At 38.9% G+C, this 23,960-nt stretch overlaps 2 protein-coding genes across 2 annotated transcripts; one reads left to right on the top strand and one right to left on the bottom strand.

Annotated features, from left to right (window-relative positions):
* Window positions 1-247: 247 nt before the first annotated feature.
* LOC125561909 lies at window positions 248-3,179 on the top strand. Its single transcript, XM_048726712.1, has 2 exons — window positions 248-1,170; window positions 1,355-3,179. Exons 1-2 carry the CDS (start codon window positions 248-250, stop codon window positions 1,386-1,388), a joined length of 957 nt encoding a protein of 318 aa, XP_048582669.1. The 3' UTR covers window positions 1,389-3,179.
* Window positions 3,180-13,587: 10,408 nt separating this feature from the next.
* On the bottom strand, window positions 13,588-23,307 carry LOC116620245 (protein NLRC3). Its single transcript, XM_048726636.1, is given in 7 exon segments — window positions 13,588-15,632; window positions 15,634-17,192; window positions 18,568-18,608; window positions 19,995-20,058; window positions 20,177-20,437; window positions 21,853-22,452; window positions 23,179-23,307. Coding segments are annotated over 6 exon segments (3,684 nt in total). The 5' UTR covers window positions 22,448-22,452; window positions 23,179-23,307; the 3' UTR covers window positions 13,588-14,468.
* Between the last annotated feature and the right edge of the window lie 653 nt (window positions 23,308-23,960).

The raw sequence follows: 23,960 nt of genomic DNA, 5'->3' as shown, positions 1-23,960 counted from the left end.
AAATGTCCTATGGGTTAAATTGTGTAAAAATATTTTCAACTTACAAAAAGACATTTATTTAGGAACTGTGTATCTAAGCCCAGCAAACGGGCGATGTAATAATTATGAAGAAGACATTCTAGAAGAACTTGAATTTGAAATATTAAGGCTCTCTCTAAAGGGGGATGTCATTATCCAAGGGGACTTTAATGCAAGAACGGGTATTTTGCAAGAATTTGCTCTGGATGATGAACAAAATGACGAATTTATGGGTCTACCAAAAGATTACCAAATTGATATTCCAAATAATAGAAATTCACAAGACTCTAAGGTGATTGACAGCCGAGGAAGAAATTTAATAGAAACGTGCACTGCACTCAATATGCGAATTTTGAACGGCAGAGTAGTAGGTGACCTTGAAGGTAAGAAAACCTGCTTTCGATACAACGGAAGCAGCGTTGTTGATTACATAATTGTAAATAATGAAAGTTTAGACATTGTTGATTATTTCATTGTGAATCCGCTTGAGCCACACCTGACTGATCACTGTTCGCTTTCATGCAGTCTAAACCTGAAATTTACATTTAAACAAAAGGATAATTCAGAAAACGTACAACTAAGTGAGCTCAAAAGATTGCGCTGGAATAACGAGATCAGTAGCGAGTTAAAGCTATTGTTCGAGTCCGAAGAAATGCAAACAAATTTAAATGCGGCTTTAAATAATAATTGCGTAGACACATCAGTAGATCTTTTTACAGAAACGCTCTTATCCGCATGCGAAAACGCAGGACTGCGCTACCAAAACAATGACATTAAAGAGAGCAGCGTTAACAAAATGTGGTTCGACAAGGAATGTAAAAATGAAAAAGAAAATTTACGCTCACTAGGCAAATTACTTTCAAAGCAGCCTGACCAACGCGAGCTAGGAGCCGTCTTGAAGGAAAAAAAGAAGTCTTTTAAAAAACTCTGTAGGCGGAAAAAGTATACGCATTATAATAATATAGTAAACAGTATCGATTTCAGAAACTCTAAAAACACTTGGAAACAAATAAATAGGATTTTCAACAGCAATACACATAAACAATCACATCCAATTAGACCCGAAGAAGCTGCTGTTTTTCATCAGCACTTCGAACAATTAAACGCGACAATAGAATCACAAAATACAATGGAAGAAGTAGAAAAAACGCGAATAAACAATAGGCAAGGGCCATTGGATCACGAATTCACGGAACTCGAAATAACTAACGCCATAAAAAGTCTAAAAACGGGTAAAGCACCCGGCGCTGATAATATTTTAAACGAAGTATTAAAGTGCGGCGAAGAAACTCTGAAAAAGCCATTACAAATTTTGTTTAATAAAATTTTGAATAGTGGGGAATACCCATCTAGCTGGAGTTATGGTCTGATAGTACCGATCCTGAAAAAAGGAGATCCTAGTAAACCGGAAAATTTTAGAGGTATTACCTTACTCTCGTCACTAGGAAAAGTTTTCACATCCATAATGAACAACAGATTGTACAATTACCTTGTCGAAAGAAAAATAATCAAACCTGAGCAGGGAGGATTCAGAAAAGAGCATGGAACAGTGGATAGTATTTTCATCCTAAAATCTTTGATTGACAAATACGTTAAAGCAAAGCCAAAAAAGAAACAAAACTTCCTATTTACGTGTTATGTTGATTTCAGTAAAGCTTTCGACAGAGTACCAAGACACAAACTTTTTGATAAGCTAGAGCGTTCAGGCGTAACAGGGCGATTTCTTGAAGTTTTGAAATCAATTTACACAAATGATAAGTCCTCAGTCAAAATTAGAAATCTGTTAACGCCAGCCTTTAGGTGTTACAACGGAGTGAAACAGGGATGTATGATTTCCCCGACACTATTTAATTTTTATCTCAGCAGCTTGTCCGAGGAACTAAATACAGTAAGAAATTGCAACGATGTCGAACTCAATTCACGACCTATTAGTTGTTTACTTTATGCCGACGATTTGGTAATCGTCTCGAAGACTGCCACGGGGCTACAAAAATATTTAGACAAACTAAGCGAATTTTGTGATGAAGCAAAACTCACTGTTAATCTAGAAAAAACTAAGATAATGATATTTAATAACTCTGGGAAAACAATGAACAACTATCTCTTTAAATACAGAAACAGTAAAGTTGACATTGTCAAGTCATATAAATACCTTGGGGTGCATTTTAGCACCTTTGGGAACTTCAGCCTAGCAAAGCAAGAAATAAAGAAGGTCGGACTAAAAGCTTTGTATAAGCTTCGAAAAGAAATGGGAAACCACTTTAGAGACAAAATAACTCTAACACTTAGGCTCTTTGATACCCTTGTAACCCCAATTCTATTATATAGTAGCGAGGTGTGGGGAACAGACTGCAATGACAAACTAGAAAAAGACCCCATAGAATCTGTACACACAAGGTTTATACGTTGGCTGCTAGGCGTCAACAGGTACTGCAGTTCTAATGCATGTAGATCCGAGGTCGGTAGATTTCCAATGCGTTTAAAAGCCAAATGTAGAGCAATAAAATATTGGCAAAAAATGATAAATTCTGACCACAGTAAACTTGCTGTGTTGGCTTTCCTAGATTCTTTAGAAAATAACAGCAAGGTAACTTGGGTGCACAAACTGAAAAACATTTTAGATCGAGCAGGCTTGGGCTATATATGGCTTGATGCCCCAAACACGTCTATAAATTTAATAAAGATGCGCTTTGAAGATATCGAGCGACAGGTGTGGCTAAGTGAGATTCACAATGATAGTAGAAGAGACCCACGCCAAAAGAATAAATTGCGAACTTTCAGGACCTTCAAGGTGGTCTACGAACTTGAAAAATATCTTACCCAAATTAATAATGTACAACACAGAATTGCCGTCACAAAATTAAGACTAAGCAATCATAATTTGGCCATCGAAACAGGTAGACATGCCAAACCATATGTGCCCCCAAATGAGAGGAGGTGCACGATTTGCAAAAATGGAATAGAAAACGAAGAACACTTTCTTGTAAAATGCCCTACATACAACGCGATTAGAAAGGCATACTATAGTGTTATCAAAGACAAAACTAATATCAACTTAAATGCAATGACATCTGAAAGAGCTTTCCTTTTTATTATTACCATGGATCAAAGAAACGAGATCATTAACAGGGAAACTGCAAAATATATTTTTGACTGCACAAGAAAAAGATTTGAATGCCAAAAAGAATAAATGCACACCACGGATAATGACAACCTCCTTTTTATCTTAACTATTTGGAAAAACACCTGATATATAATCATGTATAAGGGTACCAAATAAAATTGATTGATTGATTGATTGATTGATTGATAGGCTCTATGCAAGATGAAAAAAGAACACTTCATTTCTGTAAAATAAATTTAAATGAACTTTGAAAAATGAAAATACATAAAAAAAAACAAAGCAATATACTATATTTATAATAGAATCATTGTAACGTCAGCTTTTCTCTGCACTATTTCAAACTTCACAAAATTACATTTTGATTTGATCGACCATTTATTGTAATCAAGAGTTTTTTAATTATATATTCTTTAGTTTGGATTGATTATACTTATAATCTAAATCGCGTGTTTAAAATTAGAAAAAAATTGTTGTGTCCCCTTGATGTAGTCAGAAATTGAAAATAATGAACTTGATAGGCATTTTTATATTTTATTGTGTTACCAAAGGTGAAAATATCAGATTTATTTTACGCTTTTGTTAGATAATCGACGTTGATATTAAAAAAAAAAATAAAGAAATAAACATAAAACGTGATAATGTCAACAGTATTATCGCCTTTTTATCGACTCCAAGTCTCTTGTTGTCACATGTGACAGTTTTAAAATAACTTTTCCCTAGATCCCGTTATCCCAAATAATTTTTCCTCATATCGTCAATAGTAAGAAACTCTTTAGGAACAATAATCTTGCGCTTTTATCGAATATGTGTGATCCACGAAGTCAGAGAAAAACAAGTTAGAAATATATTTGTAAGCAAGAGATTATCATAATACTCTCTTGTTGTAATCTAATATTGGATTGAATTCCGCATGTGTTTTTCTAGAATTCCCGTATCCCGGTCGCTAAAAACACGCTAAATCCTGCATACATTTATCATAGGTTATTGTGATAGAAGTCTAGTCTTTGCACATAAATACAGAGAGTTAAGAGAAAGTATATTGCTTTATTTTTTTAATGTATTTTCATTTTTTAAATTAAAATGTATAATTTCCTTTTACAGAAAGAAAAGGTTATTTTTTTATCGAGTACTTCATTCCGTGTTCCATTCCGTAAATTATTACGGGATCATTTGCGGGCCTGCTATGTTTTTTTTCCGGGGGGGGGGGGGGTCATTTGCGGGCCGGGATCATTTGCGGGCCTTGCGTCTGCCTTTTTGGGGTTCATTTGCGGGCGGGATCATTTGCGGGCCTTGCGTCTGCCTTTTTGGGGTTCATTTGCGGGCGGGATCATTTGCGGGCGCCTATTGGCTGAAAGTCTTATCGCGCGCGGGATAAACCAAAACATCTTTTTCAAGATAGGGGAATGAATCCAATATATATCAACACATGTCAGGGTATTAACTATAATTATAAAATAGATGAAGTACTTGTTGTTCTTTTGATTTAAAAGTTTATTTATTATTTCACATACAAAACGGTTCACACCAAGATAGTTTTTTCTTCTTCTTCTTTTTTTTTTTTTTTGCTAAAATCAGTTTCCATTGGATATTCTAAAAACACATGAAGGTTTTAACAGCTTTCTATCATCCGCAAACCAGGCTTGATGGGACAACCTAAACAAAGATCACAAAAAAAGATCAGACGTCATATTTCAAGTGTGATACTGTACAACAATAATCTCACAATAGAAGCTCGATCTCACGATTATGGCAAGCAAGGGACCAAAAGACTCGATTGGCGGAACCAAAATTCAACACCGTTATATCGCCCATAGGGCACTACGACACCGAACCTCCCTCACTGATTGGATTCAGATGTTCAAAACCTGACTCACAACACGAAATTTGATTGCAAACACAGCAAAACTGACTAGATTAAAAAGCTTGCTTGAAACTTTTTTCCCACACCTTCCTGATACATTCAAACAACTTGAGTTTGTAGAGACATTCAAACAACTTAGAGTTTGTAGAGACATTCAAACAACTTGAGTTTGTAGAGACATTCAAACAACTTGAGTTTGTAGAGACATTCAAACAACTTGAGTTTGTAGAGACATTCAAACAACTTGAGTTTGTAGAGACATGCAAACAACTTGAGTTTGTAGAGACATTCAAACAACTTGAGTTTGTAGAGACATTCAAACAACTTGAGTTTGAAGAGACATTCAAACAACTTGAGTTTGTAGAGACATGCAAACAACTTGAGTTTGTAGAGACATTCAAACGACTTGAGTTTGCAGAGACATTCAAACAACTTGAGTTTGTAGAGACATTCAAACAACTTGAGTTTGTAGAGACATTCAAACAACTTGAGTTTGTAGAGACATTCAAACAACTTGAGTTTGAAGAGACATTCAAACAACTTGAGTTTGTAGAGACATTCAAACAACTTGAGTTTGTAGAGACATTCAAACAACTTGGGTTTGTAGAGACATTCAAACAACTTGAGTTTGTAGAGACATTCAAACAACTTGAGTTTCTAGAGACATTCAAACAACTTGAGTTTGCAGAGACATTCAAACAACTTGAGTTTGTAGAGACATTCAAACAACTTGAGTTTGTAGAGACATTCAAACAACTTGAGTTTGTAGAGACATTTAAACAACTTGAGTTTGTAGAGACATTCAAACAACTTGAGTTTGTAGAGACATTCAAACAACTTGAGTTTGTAGAGACATTCAAACAACTTGAGTTTGTAGAGACATTCAAACAACTTGAGTTTGTAGAGACATTCAAACAAACTCGAGTTTGTAGAGAAAGTAAAACGTAAGGAACAATGTTGCAAATGGGTATTTTATAAGGTGATGACCATGTAATTAGGGTGCACTTTTTAGTCAGGTAGAATTTATTATCAAAAAGATGTTTCCGTGTTTTTTTCCTACTCGCCTAAAAGGGCCGATCAAGGGTGTGTGCCCTTGTGCCGCAAGCGCTGAAGCGATAAAAAAAAACCTAATGATAACAACTTATGAAAAGATAAAAAAAAACTAATGATAATAGCTTATGAAAAGATAAAAAATACTTTATGCTAAACGCGAATGTTTTCGCCAGCTATTATCTTGTATATACCTACATTACACAAATTTAGAAGTCACAAATCCTGCATTCTGATTGGCTGAGCTACTAATGGTCTATTAGTGATGACAATGAGTAGCGAAATGCTCGGGAAAATGGCGGCTGAATGAATGAGGATTTCAATGGCAAGAAAACAACTGAAAAATAAATTGAGGTAATACATATAATTTTTAGCGCGACCTCGACAGCAATCGGCAATGGCTCGCCTATGTAATTCTGAATGGCAGTTGGTGGTATAATTAGGTATAATTTGGTATAATTAGTTGGTGAATTCTAAACAATTAATTTGAATTTGAATAGAATTTGAGTGTGAATATAGTCCAATCAGCCTCGAGGTCTAGTAATGATTAAATATATACTTTATCAGGGGCGGATCTAGCTTTCTGCCAAGGCGGGGTTGACCAAAAAATTGTCGTCATTATTTTACCTTCGTAAAACAAGCTCGAGATTACTGAAACGCATCTTGCCCGCTAGCCAATAAACGACTGAGGCTTTGCCCCTCCCCGTAGTTTTCTATAGCTACGGCAAGTTATATTATGATCAATACGAACAAAGGCAATACAGTGGGACCACTATATAGCGATACGTCATTTTCTTTTCTAAAACATCAAATGAAGCCTTGAGAAACCTGATCACTTACCGCTTACTGCATACAACAAGCATCACAAGGTAGACAACAGCCACTTACCGCTTACTTCATACCAACAAGCATCACAAGACAGACAACAGCCACTTACCGCTTACTTCATACAACAAGCATCACAAGGCAGACAACAGCCACTTACCGCTTACTTCATACAACAAGCATCACAAGACAGACAACAGCCACTTACCGCTACTTCATACAACAAGCATCACAAGGCAGACAACAGCCACTTACCGCTACTTCATACAACAAGCATCACAAGGCAGACAACAGCCACTTACCGCTACTTCATACAACAAGCATCACAAGGCAGACAACAGCCACTTACCGCTTACTTCATACCAACAAGCATCACAAGGCAGACAACAGCCACTTACCGCTACTTCATACCAACAAGCATCACAAGGCAGACAACAGCCACTTTCAGTAAGGAATTCATCGTGTGATCCTGTGGAAACAGACCACAATTCTATTATCTCCTTGTTATCGGCAAAACTGCTAGAGACCTTCTGGCAGGGTATCACCGGCTGAGTTCAAGCCGTCTAGTCGATAGCCGAAGAGACAACTGCGTGCCAAAACGTCATCATCTGCGTAGGATCTTAGGTCTCCAGTAGAGGATAGGTAAGGCATAGGTATAGGTAAGGTATAGATCAACATCGAAAAATCAATGATGCCATGCATTTGCTACCCCTGGAATTGGAAATCTGGAAATATTCTTCGCATATCCCTCCCCTCCTCCAAATGTTCATGATACCATACAGTCAAATGGTTTTATGGCGTTGGTTTTATGGTTTTATGACAATTAAGCAAGTTTTTCAGCTTTAAAAAAGTGGCAAAACGCGCCACGAGATTTGAGCCCAAACATACACATGAAGCGGATGACACAAAAGCTAAATGACCCTTTATGATGGTACATGGTTCGACGAGAGATTCAGGTGGCGGGCGTCTGTATGGGTTGCTATCGGAGATAGCACTTAACTTATCACATGGACAAAATCTAGTCTATTATATACCTCCGGTACGCCACACTGCCCCCATTTGCATCGCTGAAATTCCAGCAAGACTTTGCTTAACAAGAAAAATATAGAGATTATCCCATTGTTCTGGAAAATAAAGGAGAGAACACAATAGAAAGACAAAAAGAATTTAACAAGCAAACCAACGACTGTTAACCTTAGAAATACTTTACTTCATTCCGGGTCATTAACTTTCCTTTACTCTTTCAAGGCGTAATTAGAGTAAAAAGACAGTTTATGGAAAAAGCTTACAAAGCTATTTCACCTTATAAGTAATCTAATAATCTCAGTTGTTTATGGGCCCTAAGGATCACTGGGGCCATGCATCAAGTTATGTATGCCATGACCATATTTTACCAGCCACTCACCCCTATTTGTGTTTAATTCTTGGTATAGCAGCAGTCGGCTTTCGCTGATTAAGACAATTTCCGAATTCTTTGCTATACTTAGATGCCATTGCAAGGATAAAGCAAAGTTTGAAAATTATATGATTTAAGATTTTTGAAATGATTGAAAGAAAGGCGCATTATGGACTTTGAAAAGTGTTGCCCCTTGGGAGCAGTCTATAGTTTAATGTAGTGAAATTCTTGAATAAAAATAATCCTTAATATGAATAGAAGCTTCTAGGAAATATTGATCAAGAAAGAAGGGAAGCCCATATTATGGCGACTTTTATAGGTGAACACAGTCCATCGTACAAAACTAGCATCGTTATAAATAGAAGCTACCGTGCGCAGGACTGATTATCTCTGGTTTCAAAGGTTTTCTGTGTTGGATACTAAAATCATTTTTAGAATACATTATCCCTAATTATAAACAATAAACACAACAAGCAAATCCAGGAAGAAATCGAGCATGCAACCATCGCCTTATTTTTTTAATTTTGGAAGACCAGTCGGGGGCGTTGGTTGGCATTCATAGTTTGGCGGGAGGAAAGTCACAAGGTTTTTGCAAAGGCTTGTCAGGGTTTTACCAGATATTCTTGGTGGAATCGATAAACAAATTGTTCTCATTTAATCGCTTAATCCTACCCAACAAACTTATTTTGCGAGGGTAATTGTCTTTGCTATCTGAGCCTCGGCATGTTCTTAAAGAAAAAAGATCAACATAAAGTTTAAAGATCCACTTTTCATTAATGTTTTTCCCATTTTTTGTCGAGCATAATGTTGGAAAAAATGGGCATACTTCAAAAGCAAGATAATTTGAGCAAAATTTTGATTAAAATCGAGCAATGCTACTAGCATATTATGCTAGTTTTACTAGCATAGTCGACTCGTCCCTAGTTGCTGATCCCGTGGTGTACAGCAGTGTTTCACGCGCGATATATGTCAGCAAAGGGAAGGTGTTGATAAAGCACTGGAACCAAAGAAAATGAAGGGGGGGGGGGGGGGGGCTTTAAAGAGGATTCTGAAGTTGTAAAACGGGAGCCGGGATTCTCCTTATTTTGGGCCGGGAAAACGAGATTAGGGCTACCGGAAACGAAATTTGTTTACCTGGAACGGAATTTTTCAAATTTCTTCTTGTTTATGCTTGCCTTGCTGTTCAGCGGACTTCACTTTCTAAGACTGCAAACCCTTCAAAATTTAGGCCTTCCTTTTTTAGCCTCCCCCCCCCCCCCTTCCCCCACCCCCCTACCCCCTCCCCTGTATAATACATCGGGATTTTGCGAGAATAACGGCCGGGAAACTGGATTTGGACCCTTTTTAAATAGCTGAAGCGCGCTCGCGAAACATGGATCGAATATCCTTGTGTTCTATCCTCTTTACTCCTGAGTACATTTGAGCAAAATTAGGTGAAAAACACCCCCTCCAAACAACTAGCTACCGCTGGCCCAAGACAGTGTGCATTGAAGTTCCCAACAATGCACTGCGGTGCCTCTTTTGCCTGCTTATTCAAAAATTGTTTTCAGTCTTTTTCTGGGTTCCTTGGATCTGGAAACGATTTGTTTGACCCATATCAAACATATTCCCCAAGGATAGTGTCCTTCGTTTGCATTGCCTTATATGGTCATTGATGCCCATATTTAGAAGAGCTAAAGTTTTCCCGCTCCCTGATCTCCAGAAAATATGGTGAAAAATGCTGATTCCTGTCAATTTGAGACTCGTGGCAAGAATTTGTTCAAAAAAACCTGACAGCTTGGTTAAATTTTCATCTCACTAATCTTGAAAAGCCCTTAGACCCAGGCCTCCCAGAGATTGACCGAGCGGGTTTGAAGGTCACCCAAATATTGATATGACGGCAACGTGGAAGACGAAGGCAGAAAACAATGGAATTTGATTCAGAATTCCATAACAGTACATGAAAATGCGTCCTGTCTGATAAATTGTAGCCGTTTTTCACCAAACCACGACGTGGTGAAAACTCCAAGTTCCACGGTCAATTGAGGACGCGGACGTTTTTACTGTAAACTCCTCTAACTGCGTTCGCTACTGTAGAAATGATGTCCTTAGTTTATTTTTTTCAGTCTCTGATAGAAAATGCTTTTGTTATTTCATTGCAATTATATTGAAACTAATCGCCAAGCGCGAACGCATCTCTTTCGATTTCGTTTTCTTAGCCGTCGGCGTCGTCCTTGCATAAGGCCCCTATTATCGGGGTTCCTTCGGCGAGTTTTCTGTCTCTGACTCGGACTATTGGAACTGATCGTCATGCACGAACCCATCTCGATTTTGGTGTCATGCATAGCCGGTCGCTTTTATCGTTCTAGGATAGCCTCCTTCGCAGGCATCTCGAGTGTTTTTGTAATATTTCAGTATTTTTATGGATCGGGGTTCCTGTGGCGAGTTGAAGCGAAAACCCGGAAGAGAAAAGGGGGACAAAAGAAAAGAAAATCTCTTTTTCCCTAACCCAGGCCCCCACTCTTTCTTGAACACACCACAGGAAGCCCGAATTCGAAAAAAGTCTTTTTCCCAAATCACTCGAGAGGCCTGCGGAGGAGGTAGCGCGCGAAACCAAAACGTCTTTTTCAAGATGAGAGCAAGGGCGGGAGGAACAGGGAAAGAAATCCCATATAAATCAAGACACGTCAGGGTATTAACACGCGTCAGGGTATTAATTACATGAAGTATTTGTTGTTCTTTTGATTTAAACGTTTATTTATTTTTTCACATACACAACGGTTCACACCAAGAATAAGTTTCCATTGCATTTTCTGATAACACATCAAGGTCTTAACAGCTTTCTCTTATCCGCAAACCAGGCTTGACGGGACAACCTAAACAAATATCACAAAAAAAGATCAGACATCATATTTCAAGTATGTGATACTGTACAACAATAATCTCACAAGTAGAGCCATATGAGTCAGCATCGACTCAACACTTCGCCGCGCTGCTGAATCAAATTCGATGTACCGACACGAAGTCAGAATATCAAACTCCATTATGTCTGGAAATATCCCTAGCATACCCCTATCCCCTTCCCCAGTATTCAGTCAAACCGCTTTGTCCAAATTTTCATGAAACCATGCAGTCAAATGGTTTTATGGCGCTTGACTTGGCGCTTGACTACAATCTTAACTTTCAGTTAAGGCTGGGCCGTTCTTTAAAAAAGCTGAAAATGTTCTTAACGATGTTCTTAAATTTTAGTGTTTATAAGAATATAATACCCAATGAATTATTAGGAAACGAATTACACTAATGACCAATAGCAATAATAAGGTTGTTACTATGAGCACAATTTTATTCTGCATTTTAGAACGCACCAGGACTAAGAAATATTTTTCTGCTATATGAGCCTCGGCATGTTCTTAGCATTTTCTTAAAATTTGGCGAAATCTCAGGCTGGACATTCTTATGAAAAGGTTCTGGTTTAGACGCTTGCAAATTTCTATGTAATACGTAAGGAAATAGCAATAATATGCGTTTATAAAACGTTTCTATACCGATTTAGCGCTTAGTTATTGCTAAGTTTTCAAACAGCAATCGTCTACTTTTGTACTTTTTGGCGCCGAGTCACGCTTGGATCACGCGCTTGGACGTCACGCTAGCTACATCAACTGCGCTTCAATTACGGAGAGTTAAATATAAACTGGACTCAAATTGACCGGGACAAAATCAAATAATCCGAAAGAAGGCGATTTTTTCCTTATGAGATCTTCATAATTTTCTGGACCACTTTCTGATCAGTTCAAACAAAAAAGAAAGAAAGAAAGAAAAAAAAAAGAAAGAAAAAAAAATATTTTCAAAAAATGTTGTTGTGGTCGCGCAACAACGAACTTGGCTGTAAGTCACCATAAGTAATCATAATCTCAGATTTTTATAGGTCTCTGGGTCACTGGGGCCATACACAGGCTTACCAACCTCTCTGAGTCAGTCTCTAGTCAATCTCAGTAACTAGCTCGTATATTTCCACGATCGATCACCTCTTGTAATTGTCTTATATCCTAGAATAAAGGTCACAATAAACTCTCATTGCCTTGTGATGTGTATTTATTCAGAATAAGCGGTATTTCTAACGTCTGAGCAGTTGATAGATTCCGGATACTTATCAAGCCAAGAAAATTCAAAAACGAAATTCTGGAATTAAAAATCATTAGTTTGCGGCTCCGTTGGGGCTCGTGCGAAAAAATAGAGATTATCCGATTGTCGTCAAAAATAATCGTTGATTTGTTCACACAAATAAACAATGCGAAGATGGATATAGGCAAATCGAGTTTCGGTGTCGAGCGGGCATGGCATGCTTGGTCATCGTCAGCCTTTGTTGTATAAAACCTTGACAAACATCTCCTTGGGAAAGCTGATGTGTGTGTGTGTGTGGAAGTGTGGAGATATCTAACAGGAGCGGCGGGGCTTTCCTAAAAGTGTGTATGGGGGGGGGGGGGGGGGGGGGGGGAGGGAGGAGGCACAAGAAAATTCAAAGAAGAAATTTTGGAATTGAAAATCATTAGTTTGCGGCTCCGTGGGAGCTCGTGCTTCTAGTTCGCGAGAAAAAGTTAAATTTTTACTGTAAAATGGATTAATTAAGTCATTTGCTTGAGTTATGTGTAATCTCAAAAATATATAAGATACCCTTATAGCTTCCTCCTGGGCACCATGGAAATACAGAGACCGTACCAAGTAATGTGTACAGTGGTATTAAGCGATCACCCTAGGGACCGGGCCAAGTGATGTATACCGGTACCTCTATTAAGCGACCACCCTAGGGACCGTGCTAAGTGATGTATACAGTGGTACCTCTATTAAGCGGCCACCCTAGGGACCGTGCCAAGTGATGTATACAGTGGTACCTCTATTAAGCGGCCACCCTAGGGACCGTGCCAAGTGATGTATACAGTGTTACCTCTACTAAGCGGCCACCCTAGGGACCGTGCCAAGTGATGTATACAGTGGTACCTCTATAAAGCGGCCAACCACCCGCGGCCGCTTAATAAGGGTAGAAGTAACAGTAAATAACACATTCGGGACTGGAAAAGGGTGTCTGCGGTCGCATAATAAAGGTAGAAGTAACAGTAAATAACACATTCGGGACCCGAAAAGGGTGTCCGCGGCCGCTAAATAAAGGTAAAAGTAACAGTAAATAAGACATTCGGGACTAGAAAAGGTTGTCCGCGGCCGTTTTATAAAGGTAGAGGTAATATCACTCTCCCTCCCCTGAGAACTAGATGATGACCCCCTCTCAAAACTTCCATAGGCTTCTGGTCTTCAGCAATAAACATAAGCAAAACGGTGCCATTAGTTCTTTTTCTTTTATTCAGATAATATTTACATTAGGTACAGTAAAAACACTTGCTACAGTGATAAATATACTTGACAAAGCGCCATAGCATTTTTACTTCCAAAAGTGAAGGGAAAGTAAAGAAAAACTCCATGCCGTCATTGTGAGGCAGGTATAAAGAAATGAATATCATTAACAGTGCTACTAGAGAGGCTTTCATGAACCCGTGAAGTACACCATAGCAATATTACACCTTTTTGTGGTGTCATTATTCCATTTCGTGTTTTCTTTTTATCACATTCGTTCACAGGTTTAAAAAGAAACTCGTTTTTTTTTTCGGGCCATTATAATAAGGCGCAAAACATCACAAATCAACTAAGTTATCTACTCAATAAAGTTCTGCAAAAACATGAAGATGAAAAGATTGAAGAAGTTGAAAAAGTGTATAAATGTAAATGGTCTCTTGGGCCAGCGCTTATTTTAATCTTAACCGTTCTAACTTTTGTTTTGTTTAAAAACATGCTTTTTACAGATATACTGTCGAGGAATACCTCATCAAAGGAAAATATACTACCATTATAAGGAGGTGAAAAACATCACTAATAAATTCCACTCGATAAAGCGCCGCAAAAAAAGAAGAAAAAAAAACATAAAAAAACGTAAACCAAGGGAACCATTTTCATTTAGACCATCTACAATCATCTAAAAGTGATAAGCTTTGAGGTCATTTTATTGGCCGTGAATATATAAAATGCCTCATGCGATTTTCGGGAAACAAAAATATCCCGCATATCCCCTCTACGTCACGCGATAAGACAAGACGATAGCTGCAACTAAATACCAAATCGTTCACGAGCATATCTCTCTAAAGCTATAACGAAATCCTGAACTTTACTGTCTAACCTTGCTCGTATTGTTTGTACTCTGGGAATTTTAAGGTAAAACCCTGCAAGGAACTAGAAAACAAGAATCGATAGAAGAATTCACGGCTGCGGAGACACACCGAGTGAGGCTTGAGGCATGTGTTGAGAATCGGGTCGTTCTCGTGGAACAGGTGGTTTAGCGACTGACTCTCCGCACATGCCTCAATTATAGCCCGCTTACCTACCTCGCTGATGTTATTGTAGGTGATGATAAGAACCTGCAGGGATTTATTTTTAGCCACAGACCGGGCGAGCTCACACATTCCTTCGTCATCTATACCAGCACAAGCTACGGACAGTTCCTCTAGATTTGTGTTTTTTGACAAGGCTTTAGCAATATCTCTCACACCAAGCACATCTATATTACAACGATCAATACGTAGATATTTGAGCTTGCAACTGTTTTCTATAACTTTAGCAATAGCTTTTGCTCCTTTTGTACCTATAATGTTCCTTGACAAATCTAAATGCGTAGCATTTTGAATGACTTTTGCTAAAGCCGAAACGCCGGTGGCACCTATACCAGCATTTTCTATTTGAATCTTTTCGAGTGTTGTGTTTTGCGAAAAACCAGAAGCGATACACAGTGCACCGGAATAACCAATTTTACCATGAAATAGTGAAAGGCAAGTGATAGTAGTGTTGTGTCTAAACATTTCACCCAATGCTCGTCCTGCTTCAGGCGTCATGTTATCACCTCTTATCCCGAGAGCTCGTACCGTTGTATTGACCATCAATGCTTCAGCAATACTTGCAACACCAGCATCCCCTAAATACTCACCACCAATATAAACAACATTGAGACTAGTGTTAACTACTAAGACCTTGGCGAGCTCGCTTGCACATGCATCACCTAAGCTATTGAAATGAATGTGAATTGCTGACAGTGTTGAGTTGTTCTTCAGAGATTTGAATAAACTCGTCCCCATCTCGTACTCGGGCTCATCGAAGATACACCACAGACGGAGATACCGCAAAGATGTGTTACGTGATAGCACATTAGCCATGGCTTTTTCAAAATTTCCATCATGAAATGGGAACGCCTCGAACACGATGTAGAGCTTTTGAACCGATGAAGAAGCGGCTAACACTTCTGTTAACTGACCAGGAATCACAGTTGCCATACCAATATCTTTGCTATTTTAATAAAACTGTAATGATAGTAAGGTCACTAAGAGGACGCGAACCGCTGACACAACTAATTGCTTGCAGGCTCTCAAAATAAGTCAAATCTTGAGATAACAAATATGACAGTCCTAACAGTGTGGACGAACGATCAGAATAAACAGAAACTCTACACGGTAAAAACTGGTACACGTTTTTTAACAAATTGACAAATTCGCTTGCTACTTTTTTGCATTCCACAAGACACTGACACAGCAATTGAAGAGCGTTAGAGCCAATATCATCATCACAAATAGGAATACCTTGTGGTGGAAATTCAGAAACTTTCCGAGCAAGAGATTCAACAACATTCACTGCATTACTACCCACCATCGCAGCGAGGCTATAGCAATCAACGCAATCAAATAAACGCAGATCACCAATTACTTCAGGTTCAACAACTCCTTGCCCAAGTCTGCTCGCTAAATATGCGGCACAGAAATATTCCTGGAAGGACTGGTGGGAAAATGCAAACGTCTCCACTGGTCTAAATACACTAAGCGATTTTTGCCTGACAAAAAATCCTTCGTTGATGAGGTGTTGTGATGTTTTACTAATAGAGAAAGTTACGGTGTTACCTTTAAGGGCATCGAAAGCAATTTTCCCTATTTTTAAAATCAGCTCTTGGATTTCCTCTTCATCTAAGTCGCGGTTAAGCTTTTCAGAGTTTCTCCTGATTCGTGAGTTCACTATCTTTTCGTACAGTTCTCTAAGGGTCATGCCTTCTAGGAAACCTTTTTCCTGGCTAGTCTGAAAGTACTCTTTGTAACATAAACAGAACAGTACTAATGTAAGCGGATTTGATAAGTCCAAATTAAATATTCCTTTTGAAATGCGCTCTAAAGGAAATTCAACATATTCCTCAACAGAATTAAAGAAATTACTAACGTAACTAGCTACATCATGTAACCCCTTGACTTGTAGCACATTGCCCCCTATAAAATACTTACTTAGCCTCTTCTCTGGTCTACTTGTTATGAGAGTATAGGAGAAAGGCAAAGCTTCCTTGCTCACTACCTTATTTATGCTCTCTTTGACACTCGCATGTGAGGGCAATTCATCATAACCGTCTAAAATAATCAAGACCTTTTCTTGGTTCTCTTTTAAATAGTGGAATAACTCCTCTCTCTCATCGTCATTAGTTTCCTCAGGAACGAGCTGCTCGCTAATGGCTTTCCATAAGCCACCACCGCTCATTTCTTTTGATTTAAGAGAGAGGAGTATTTCCACCTGGGGGAAAGACTTGGGCAAGGCCCCCTTTGCCCAGTCGTAAGCAAGTTTTTGGCAAAAGGTGGTCTTGCCCACCCCAGATTCCCCCTCCAGGAGAACACTCCGTACCGTCTTGGATGGTTCACTAGCAGTAAAGATGTCATACATCGGCACCTTGATTTCGGTGTCTTTCTTGGTGATCTCCAGCTCTGTGAACATGTTCTCTAGCGTGAAGTTGCCGTCACCCATGTCTTCAAGTGGCTCTATTGATATATCTTCACCTGTGGTGTACCTCTGATGAAGATACTTAACAAAGTCTTGAATCACTAAAACAAACAAAAATGCCATCAATTAGACACAGAGCAGATCTAGATATTCCCTGCTAGCAGAGGCCTCTTTTCTCTGTATTTCGCTGTGCTGGAGTTCGCGAGGAAAAGATACCTCTGCCATGGGTCGCAAGTTCGTTTGATCAAACCGCCGTCCACGATCGTGGACGAGATCCAGAGCGCATGCTCCGTTCATTAATTACTGGCCACTATTTGAGCCCACAATGACTAGCGCATGCATAAAACGTATATCCGCTGCGGGATAATAAGCCCGCATTCGAAACGGCGTCCTCCGTAGAAATATCACGCGACGAATTATAAAAGAAGCCATTCAATGCCTTATCTTCATTCAGAATTTTCTCTCTTTTGACTAACGAGTCAATCTTCCGTTTACAGGTTTTGCATATTCTTCTGGGAATAGCTGATCTAAGTTTACCAAAAAGTTTTGTAACATTTTCTTCGAATCCAACTGTGCGATATTTACATTGAAGAAACTCGCCTGCCCAGATGTCTTAAAATTAATCCCACAAACAAGACAAAACTCGTCTTTGCTGCGTTCGTTGTTCAATCTTTTTAGTGACGTTTTAGGTGATTGAAATTGAACAGTTTTGTTCTTTTTTTCGGAGAGGAGAACTAACCGGAGTTTGATTCATGATTTCCGACTAAACCCATGCAAAGTATATTAGCATATTGACAGCTTTCGCGCGATGGTACTGGTTTTGGCACGTCGGTCGCTTATTAACGCTAACGCATGCGAAACAGAGACAGTTTCGACCCATGGCAGAGGTATCTTTTCCTCGCGAACTCCAGCCCAGCGAAATACAGAGAAAAGAGGCCTCTGCTAGCAGGGAAATCTAGATAGAAACCTCTCATCAAATGGGTCGCAAATAGTTGTATGTTTCTAAATTCTAAAAGCATTGGCATGAAAATGAAAAATAGACAACAGAAAAAAAATGAAACCTCAGAACATTGCAAATGACATGTAAGTCTGACAGACTCATTGTTTTCTGATCTAAAATTCAGTTTCATTATTTTTTCTCTATACCCAGTTAGTGTGTAATCCAAAGCCTAAACAACCCCTCAGTATCTCTGTTGCCAACATTTCACCTTTTGCATCACTAAAATATCATGACTGAGAATAACCTGTAGACGGCAAGGTTTGAGGTCTTTGTAGTGGTGACTAATTTGGGATAAAACATAACACATGGGAGAGATCAGGACTTATTAAAAGTGAGACTCCTTGCCCCTTATCACATCTAACCTTCATATTCAAGTAAACATATTTGAGATTTTAATGGCTTTGAAAAGCCAAAGTACAGAGCTTACTTTTTTAAATACTGTATAAAGTAATGAAATTTTAAATTAAGATATTTACCTTTTTTCATTGGGGGATCTTTATCATCTGAGCCTGATGACCTGGGTTTGAACAAACTAATACAAGTAAGGTAATGTACTGTACATTTAAAACTAACACATAAACAAACAAGGTTACCACCATCTTGTAACAAAGCAAAGTTGCCGGCATCACTTTATTTGTTTGGAGAAAGAAATATTAGCCTGAGTATCAGAGGATTTTTTTTTTCAAAAGTTGGAGAATTGTTTCTCGCCGGGGCGATAGAAACAAAGGAGGGCCTGATACTCAGGTTAAAAAAAATATCAGAAATTCCCCCAAGCACACACGTGGGGACCCAATAAAAAAACATGATTATGGTATGTATGAAAAAAAGTTGGCAACATCACTTTATTTGATTGGAGAAAGAAATATCAGAAATTCCCACAAGTGCACACATGGTGACCCAATAAAAAAACATGATTATGGTATGTATGAAAAAAAGTTGGCAACATCACTTTATTTGATTGGAGAAAGAAATATCAGAAATTCCCACAAGTGCACACATGGTGACCCAATAAAAAAACATGATTATGGTATGTATGAAAAAAAGTTGGCAACATCACTTTATTTGATTGGAGAAAGAAATATCAGAAATTCCCACAAGTGCACACATGGTGACCCAATAAAAAAACATGATTATGGTATGTATGAAAAAAAGTTGGCGACATCACTTTATTTGATTGGAGAAAGAAATATCAGAAATTCCCACAAGTGCACACATGGTGACCCAATAAAAAAACATGATTATGGTATGTATGAAAAAAAGTTGGCGACATCACTTTATTTGATTGGAGAAAGAAATATCAGAAATTCCCACAAGTGCACACATGGTGACCCAATAAAAAAACATGATTATGGTATGTATGAAAAAAAGTTGGCAACATCACTTTATTTGATTGGAGAAAGAAATATCAGAAATTCCCACAAGTGCACACATGGTGACCCAATAAAAAAACATGATTATGGTATGTATGAAAAAAAGTTGGCAACATCACTTTGTTTGGAGAAAGAAAAAAATTCCCTAAACACACACAATGGTATGACAAATTTACACACAGAAGTATAGACCTCTGCTTTTAAGGCCCTTTCGAAATATTGCAACCAAATTCATTGTTGCCCTACCACGACGAATCCAAAATCCTTGTCTCAGTTAGGAATAGCGCGTAGTCAGACAAAAGCTTTGGGGGCAGTTTGTCTGGTTTGATTGTTTAGTTTGATTGAATACGCGCTATTGCCGGATTCTGGGAGGTCCTGCAACAACGAATTTGGCTATAAATGGCAATTTTCAATATAGGAATCTAGAGCTTTTAATCGATGTGCTCTAGAAATTCCTAGCAGTCTCTGGCTAAATCTTTTCTTTTTAATTGCCCTTTTGTGTATCTTTTACATAAAAGATAATGTGGATTTACCTCATAGATGCAGCCTTGTCTTCCTCAGTTATAGTGGCCGCATCTTTGCTCTCTATCTTCCGACCTGAAACAACACCTTGCTGTTAACACACTGACGGGAACAGAGTATAATAGTCTAAAATGAATTCTACATCATTGATGAACATGTGAGCAGAAAAAGGAAAGAACGCTGTTTCGCTTACTTGGTGATTCAACTTGGAGTGAGGCTATTGCAGACACAATCTTTTCTTTAATTTCTTTCAAATCACCTTTAACTTCAGACACAATCTTTTCTGTATTTGAATCACTTTTACATGTGACTTCAGCTGACAGTTCAGACATGTGCTGTTGAATATCCCCAGTAGCTTTTTCAGTAGTAGATGATAATTCAGACATTTTCTCAGTCACCTCATCCATTTTTTTGGCCACACCCCCATCGGCATCCTTACTATTCACCTTCCCACCTGGAACAACAAAGACAACTTTCTGTAAGAACATTGACTGGGGCAGGACACTTCGATACATTTAGCCATCAGTCAGCAGAAGACAGAGCAGGAGAGACAGACACTTGTAGAGTAATAGGTTTACAAGGGTGCTAACCTCCCTCCCCCCTCTCCTTGGGCTGCAAAGTAAAATGTGTTTATAACACTAATTGTTAAGTTAGAAAAGAGCAGGGAGACACTACAAAGAATGAGCTGAAAATAGCAATTTCCAGCATTTCCAAGCTTTCAAAATCTTCCAGAGGTAGCATGCCCACAGACCCCCCTAAGAGTACAGATTTCACAGTTCCCCGCTAAGAGTGCAGATTTCACATGTCCCCGCTAAGAGTGCAGATTTCACAGTTCCCCGCTAAGAGTGCAGATTTCACATGTCCCCGCTAAGAGTGCAGATTTCACAGTTCCCCACTAAGAGTGCAGAATTCACATGTCCCCGCTAAGAGTGCAGATTTCACAGTTCCCCGCTAAGAGTGCAGATTTCACAGTTCCCCACTAAGAGTGCAGATTTCACAGTTCCCCGCTAAGAGTGCAGATTTCACAGTTCCCCACTAAGAGTGCAGAATTCACATGTCCCCGCTAAGAGTGCAGATTTCACAGTTCCCCGCTAAGAGTGCAGATTTCACAGTTCCCCACTAAGAGTGCAGATTTCACAGTTCCCCGCTAAGAGTGCAGATTTCACAGTTCCCCGCTAAGAGTGCAGATTTCACAGTTCTCCGCTAAGAGGTCAGATTTCACAGTTCCCCCCTAAGAATGCAGATTTCACAGTTCCCCACTAAGAGGGCAGATTTCACAGTTCCCCGCTAAGAGGGCAGATTTCACACTTCCCCACTAAGAGTGCAGATTTCACAGTTCCCAACTTCACCATATTTAAACCTTTTTTTTACTCCAAGGATACAAAAGAGAGTTTTATATTCTACTCAAGGTGTATCAAACTATCACCTGACAAAAATATGTGTATGGACTGCTTTTTATATATTGCATTGTGTTTGCATTGCGGTTTGGTTACAAGAATTAAAAATCATGATGGAATAACCATTGGCTCACCCTCCCCCCCCCCCCCTTTCCCTTAGCAAAAACCAAGACCAACCCCCTGGATATCACAACTGTGACAGCTGTGACGATATTTGGAAATCCTTGAGAAGGATTGCTGTGTAACAAGAAATTCAATGACAATTCAATGTCACCCAATGTCAATTAAGGTATAATTTCATATTCTATCGATAAAACCAATCAATTTGCAAACGTAATTTCAAAATACGACTTCAGAAAAAGAATAATTTTATCGAACATAATTTATGTTTTGTGTATCTTAGTATATTGATAAGGTTAGACAAAGTTTCCTTTCCAGACAGCCCCTGCCCCTTGCACTAAGCCTTACATACCCATATTCTGCACTTTTTCAGATTCCATTTTCAGCTCTTGTAAGTCACAGTGAATCCATCTTTGAAGAGTCCCATGATAATCCTTGGTTCCCTGGGGCCTTGTTTTCATTTCACCAATCTCAGCCTTTTCGGCCCCAAGGGACACCAGTGCATCTGAGATCTTCTGCCAATAGGCCTCAAAGTCAGAATCATTGATAGTGATAGTGGTGCGATGGCCAAATTCATTTCTCAACATCCGTATCCTCACTAAATGAGCCTTATCAGAGTTATCTGTGTCAGGTGGGTAAGTACTCCAGAATGGATCAGTGGGAGTCAGGATTCCACAGATATTTCTTAGTAACATGGTCAGCAGAGTTATATCAAATAGCTTAGAATCAGGATTTCCACTTGGAGGATAAAGCAATGGCCATTGGGAAGAATTTATGATGCCTTTCTTGTACAAGTTTTGGAGTTGACTGTGCTTGGCGGCGAGAACCCCTGCAAGGGTGGCAGGGGGGTGGATGGCATCAAAGTATGTTCTCAGTGCTGTCGTACCCCCCTCTATCAGCAGTTGCAAAAGGCGCAGGAAGTTCTCGCGGTGGGAGTCAGAGGCCATAATTCCTGAACGAAAGAAATCATTTATTGTTAAAGTCTGCATAACCTTTTACTTAAAGAAATCTAGAAAATAAAGAACTACATGGGAGATAAATGCATTGTGGGCAGCAGTAATTCTGTGACATTGGTATGGTTTGAAATTGGCAAATAATTTCTAAGCCATTCTTTAAACTCCAGTAAACAGGGACAAGACCCATCTAGATTTAAACCTTTTCTATCCAAATACACAAAAATTCTATAACTCTGCCTTCTTTACTACTCAACTAGCCAATTTTAACTGGCTAAAGAATCTGTTGGTCAAGTTAAATGGATGTGTGGAAAGAATTTGAATGATTTTTTTCATTCTAGAGACTCCAAAAGAGTGGACCATATTTAACTATCATGAAACATTTGCTATTTCCTCGCTCTTTCCCTCCCTCCCCTCCCCACGAGCAAAGTTTCAAAGCGAAAGCAGAAATAGCGACATACATATCGTACAAACCCGTAAAAAATAAGTCAAAATGCACAACAACGGACAATAAATATAATAAATTAGCTTACAAACACGTTGATATATGAAAATATGGCGTATAACCTGAGATTACGGCCAAAACGAGCCAGCAAAAGACATCTCAACTTACAAAATATTCGACACACCCACTTCACATAGACGCGATGTTCGTGGTTTTACCCAAAACAAACCATATTTTACTCAAGAAAGCACTCACTAATGTCTTTATAAGGTTCACTTACCGGTCTAATAAGGCTTCGGCCCTTTACTCGGGCGCACGCATACTTATATGGCGATCATAAAATCACACCGTGTGTGTGACATGAACTACGTAGGGAAAAGGAAACAATTTTCCGGGCGGAGAGGGAAGTGCGTCCACGATATATTTTTCTGGACAGCGGATGATTAATCAATTACTGGGAGCACAGGCCTCCCGTTTGATGCAACAACTCAATAAAAGAAATGGGACAAAAAGACCTACAGCTGAATGTAAAGGAAATTAACCAATGCAAGAGTGGTATATTGCAATGTATGTTTCCGGCTCGTTCCAAGGGAAACCCAAATTGATTGAGCTCGCTTTTCTGATGGCTACTGGCAGCAAGAGAAGCCACACTGATAGCTCGCGCTGACACTGACGGTGGCTTTAACCGGCGTATAAGCTGAAGAAGGCAGGTATTGGCCTGCCGAAATATCGTTCTAAAAAACATAAATCTGCGTTGTTGTCGACTTTTTCTTTTAAAGGTTTTAGCTAAATCAGTGTTGCTCCATTTCGATTTCGATCCATTTTATATCCTAGTGACTGTTTTCCTTACCCCTTTTCCAAGCGACTTTTCATAGCCGCTACCACCATTTTGGAGTTATATATATTTTTTCCAATTAAACTAGTTACTCAAAAATGGAACTATATATGTACCAGCCTAGTCCCAAGCCTCCTTACACGGGTTTCTAATAGGGTTTCCTGTAGTCAGTAATAGTTGGTACGTCTCCCCAGCCCCTCACGGCAAACTAAAGGAATTCATGCGCA

Source organism: Nematostella vectensis, chromosome 4, assembly GCF_932526225.1.
Source record: "Nematostella vectensis chromosome 4, jaNemVect1.1, whole genome shotgun sequence".
In the NCBI taxonomy this organism is placed as follows: Eukaryota; Metazoa; Cnidaria; class Anthozoa; order Actiniaria; family Edwardsiidae; genus Nematostella; species Nematostella vectensis.
Note: the sequence above shows the minus strand (reverse complement) of the source record. Positions and strands in the feature narration are given on the sequence as shown.

What these genes read in the sequence shown, in the direction of transcription:
- LOC125561909 (XM_048726712.1), top strand. Translation starts at nt 248, where the DNA reads ATGGGTCTACCAAAAGATTACCAAATTGATATTCCAAATAATAGAAAT. An exon ending in GAAGAAGTAGAAAAAACGCG is followed by an intron (nt 1,171 to 1,354) that starts AATAAACAATAG and finishes ATTTTGAATAGT; the next exon opens with GGGGAATACCCATCTAGCTG.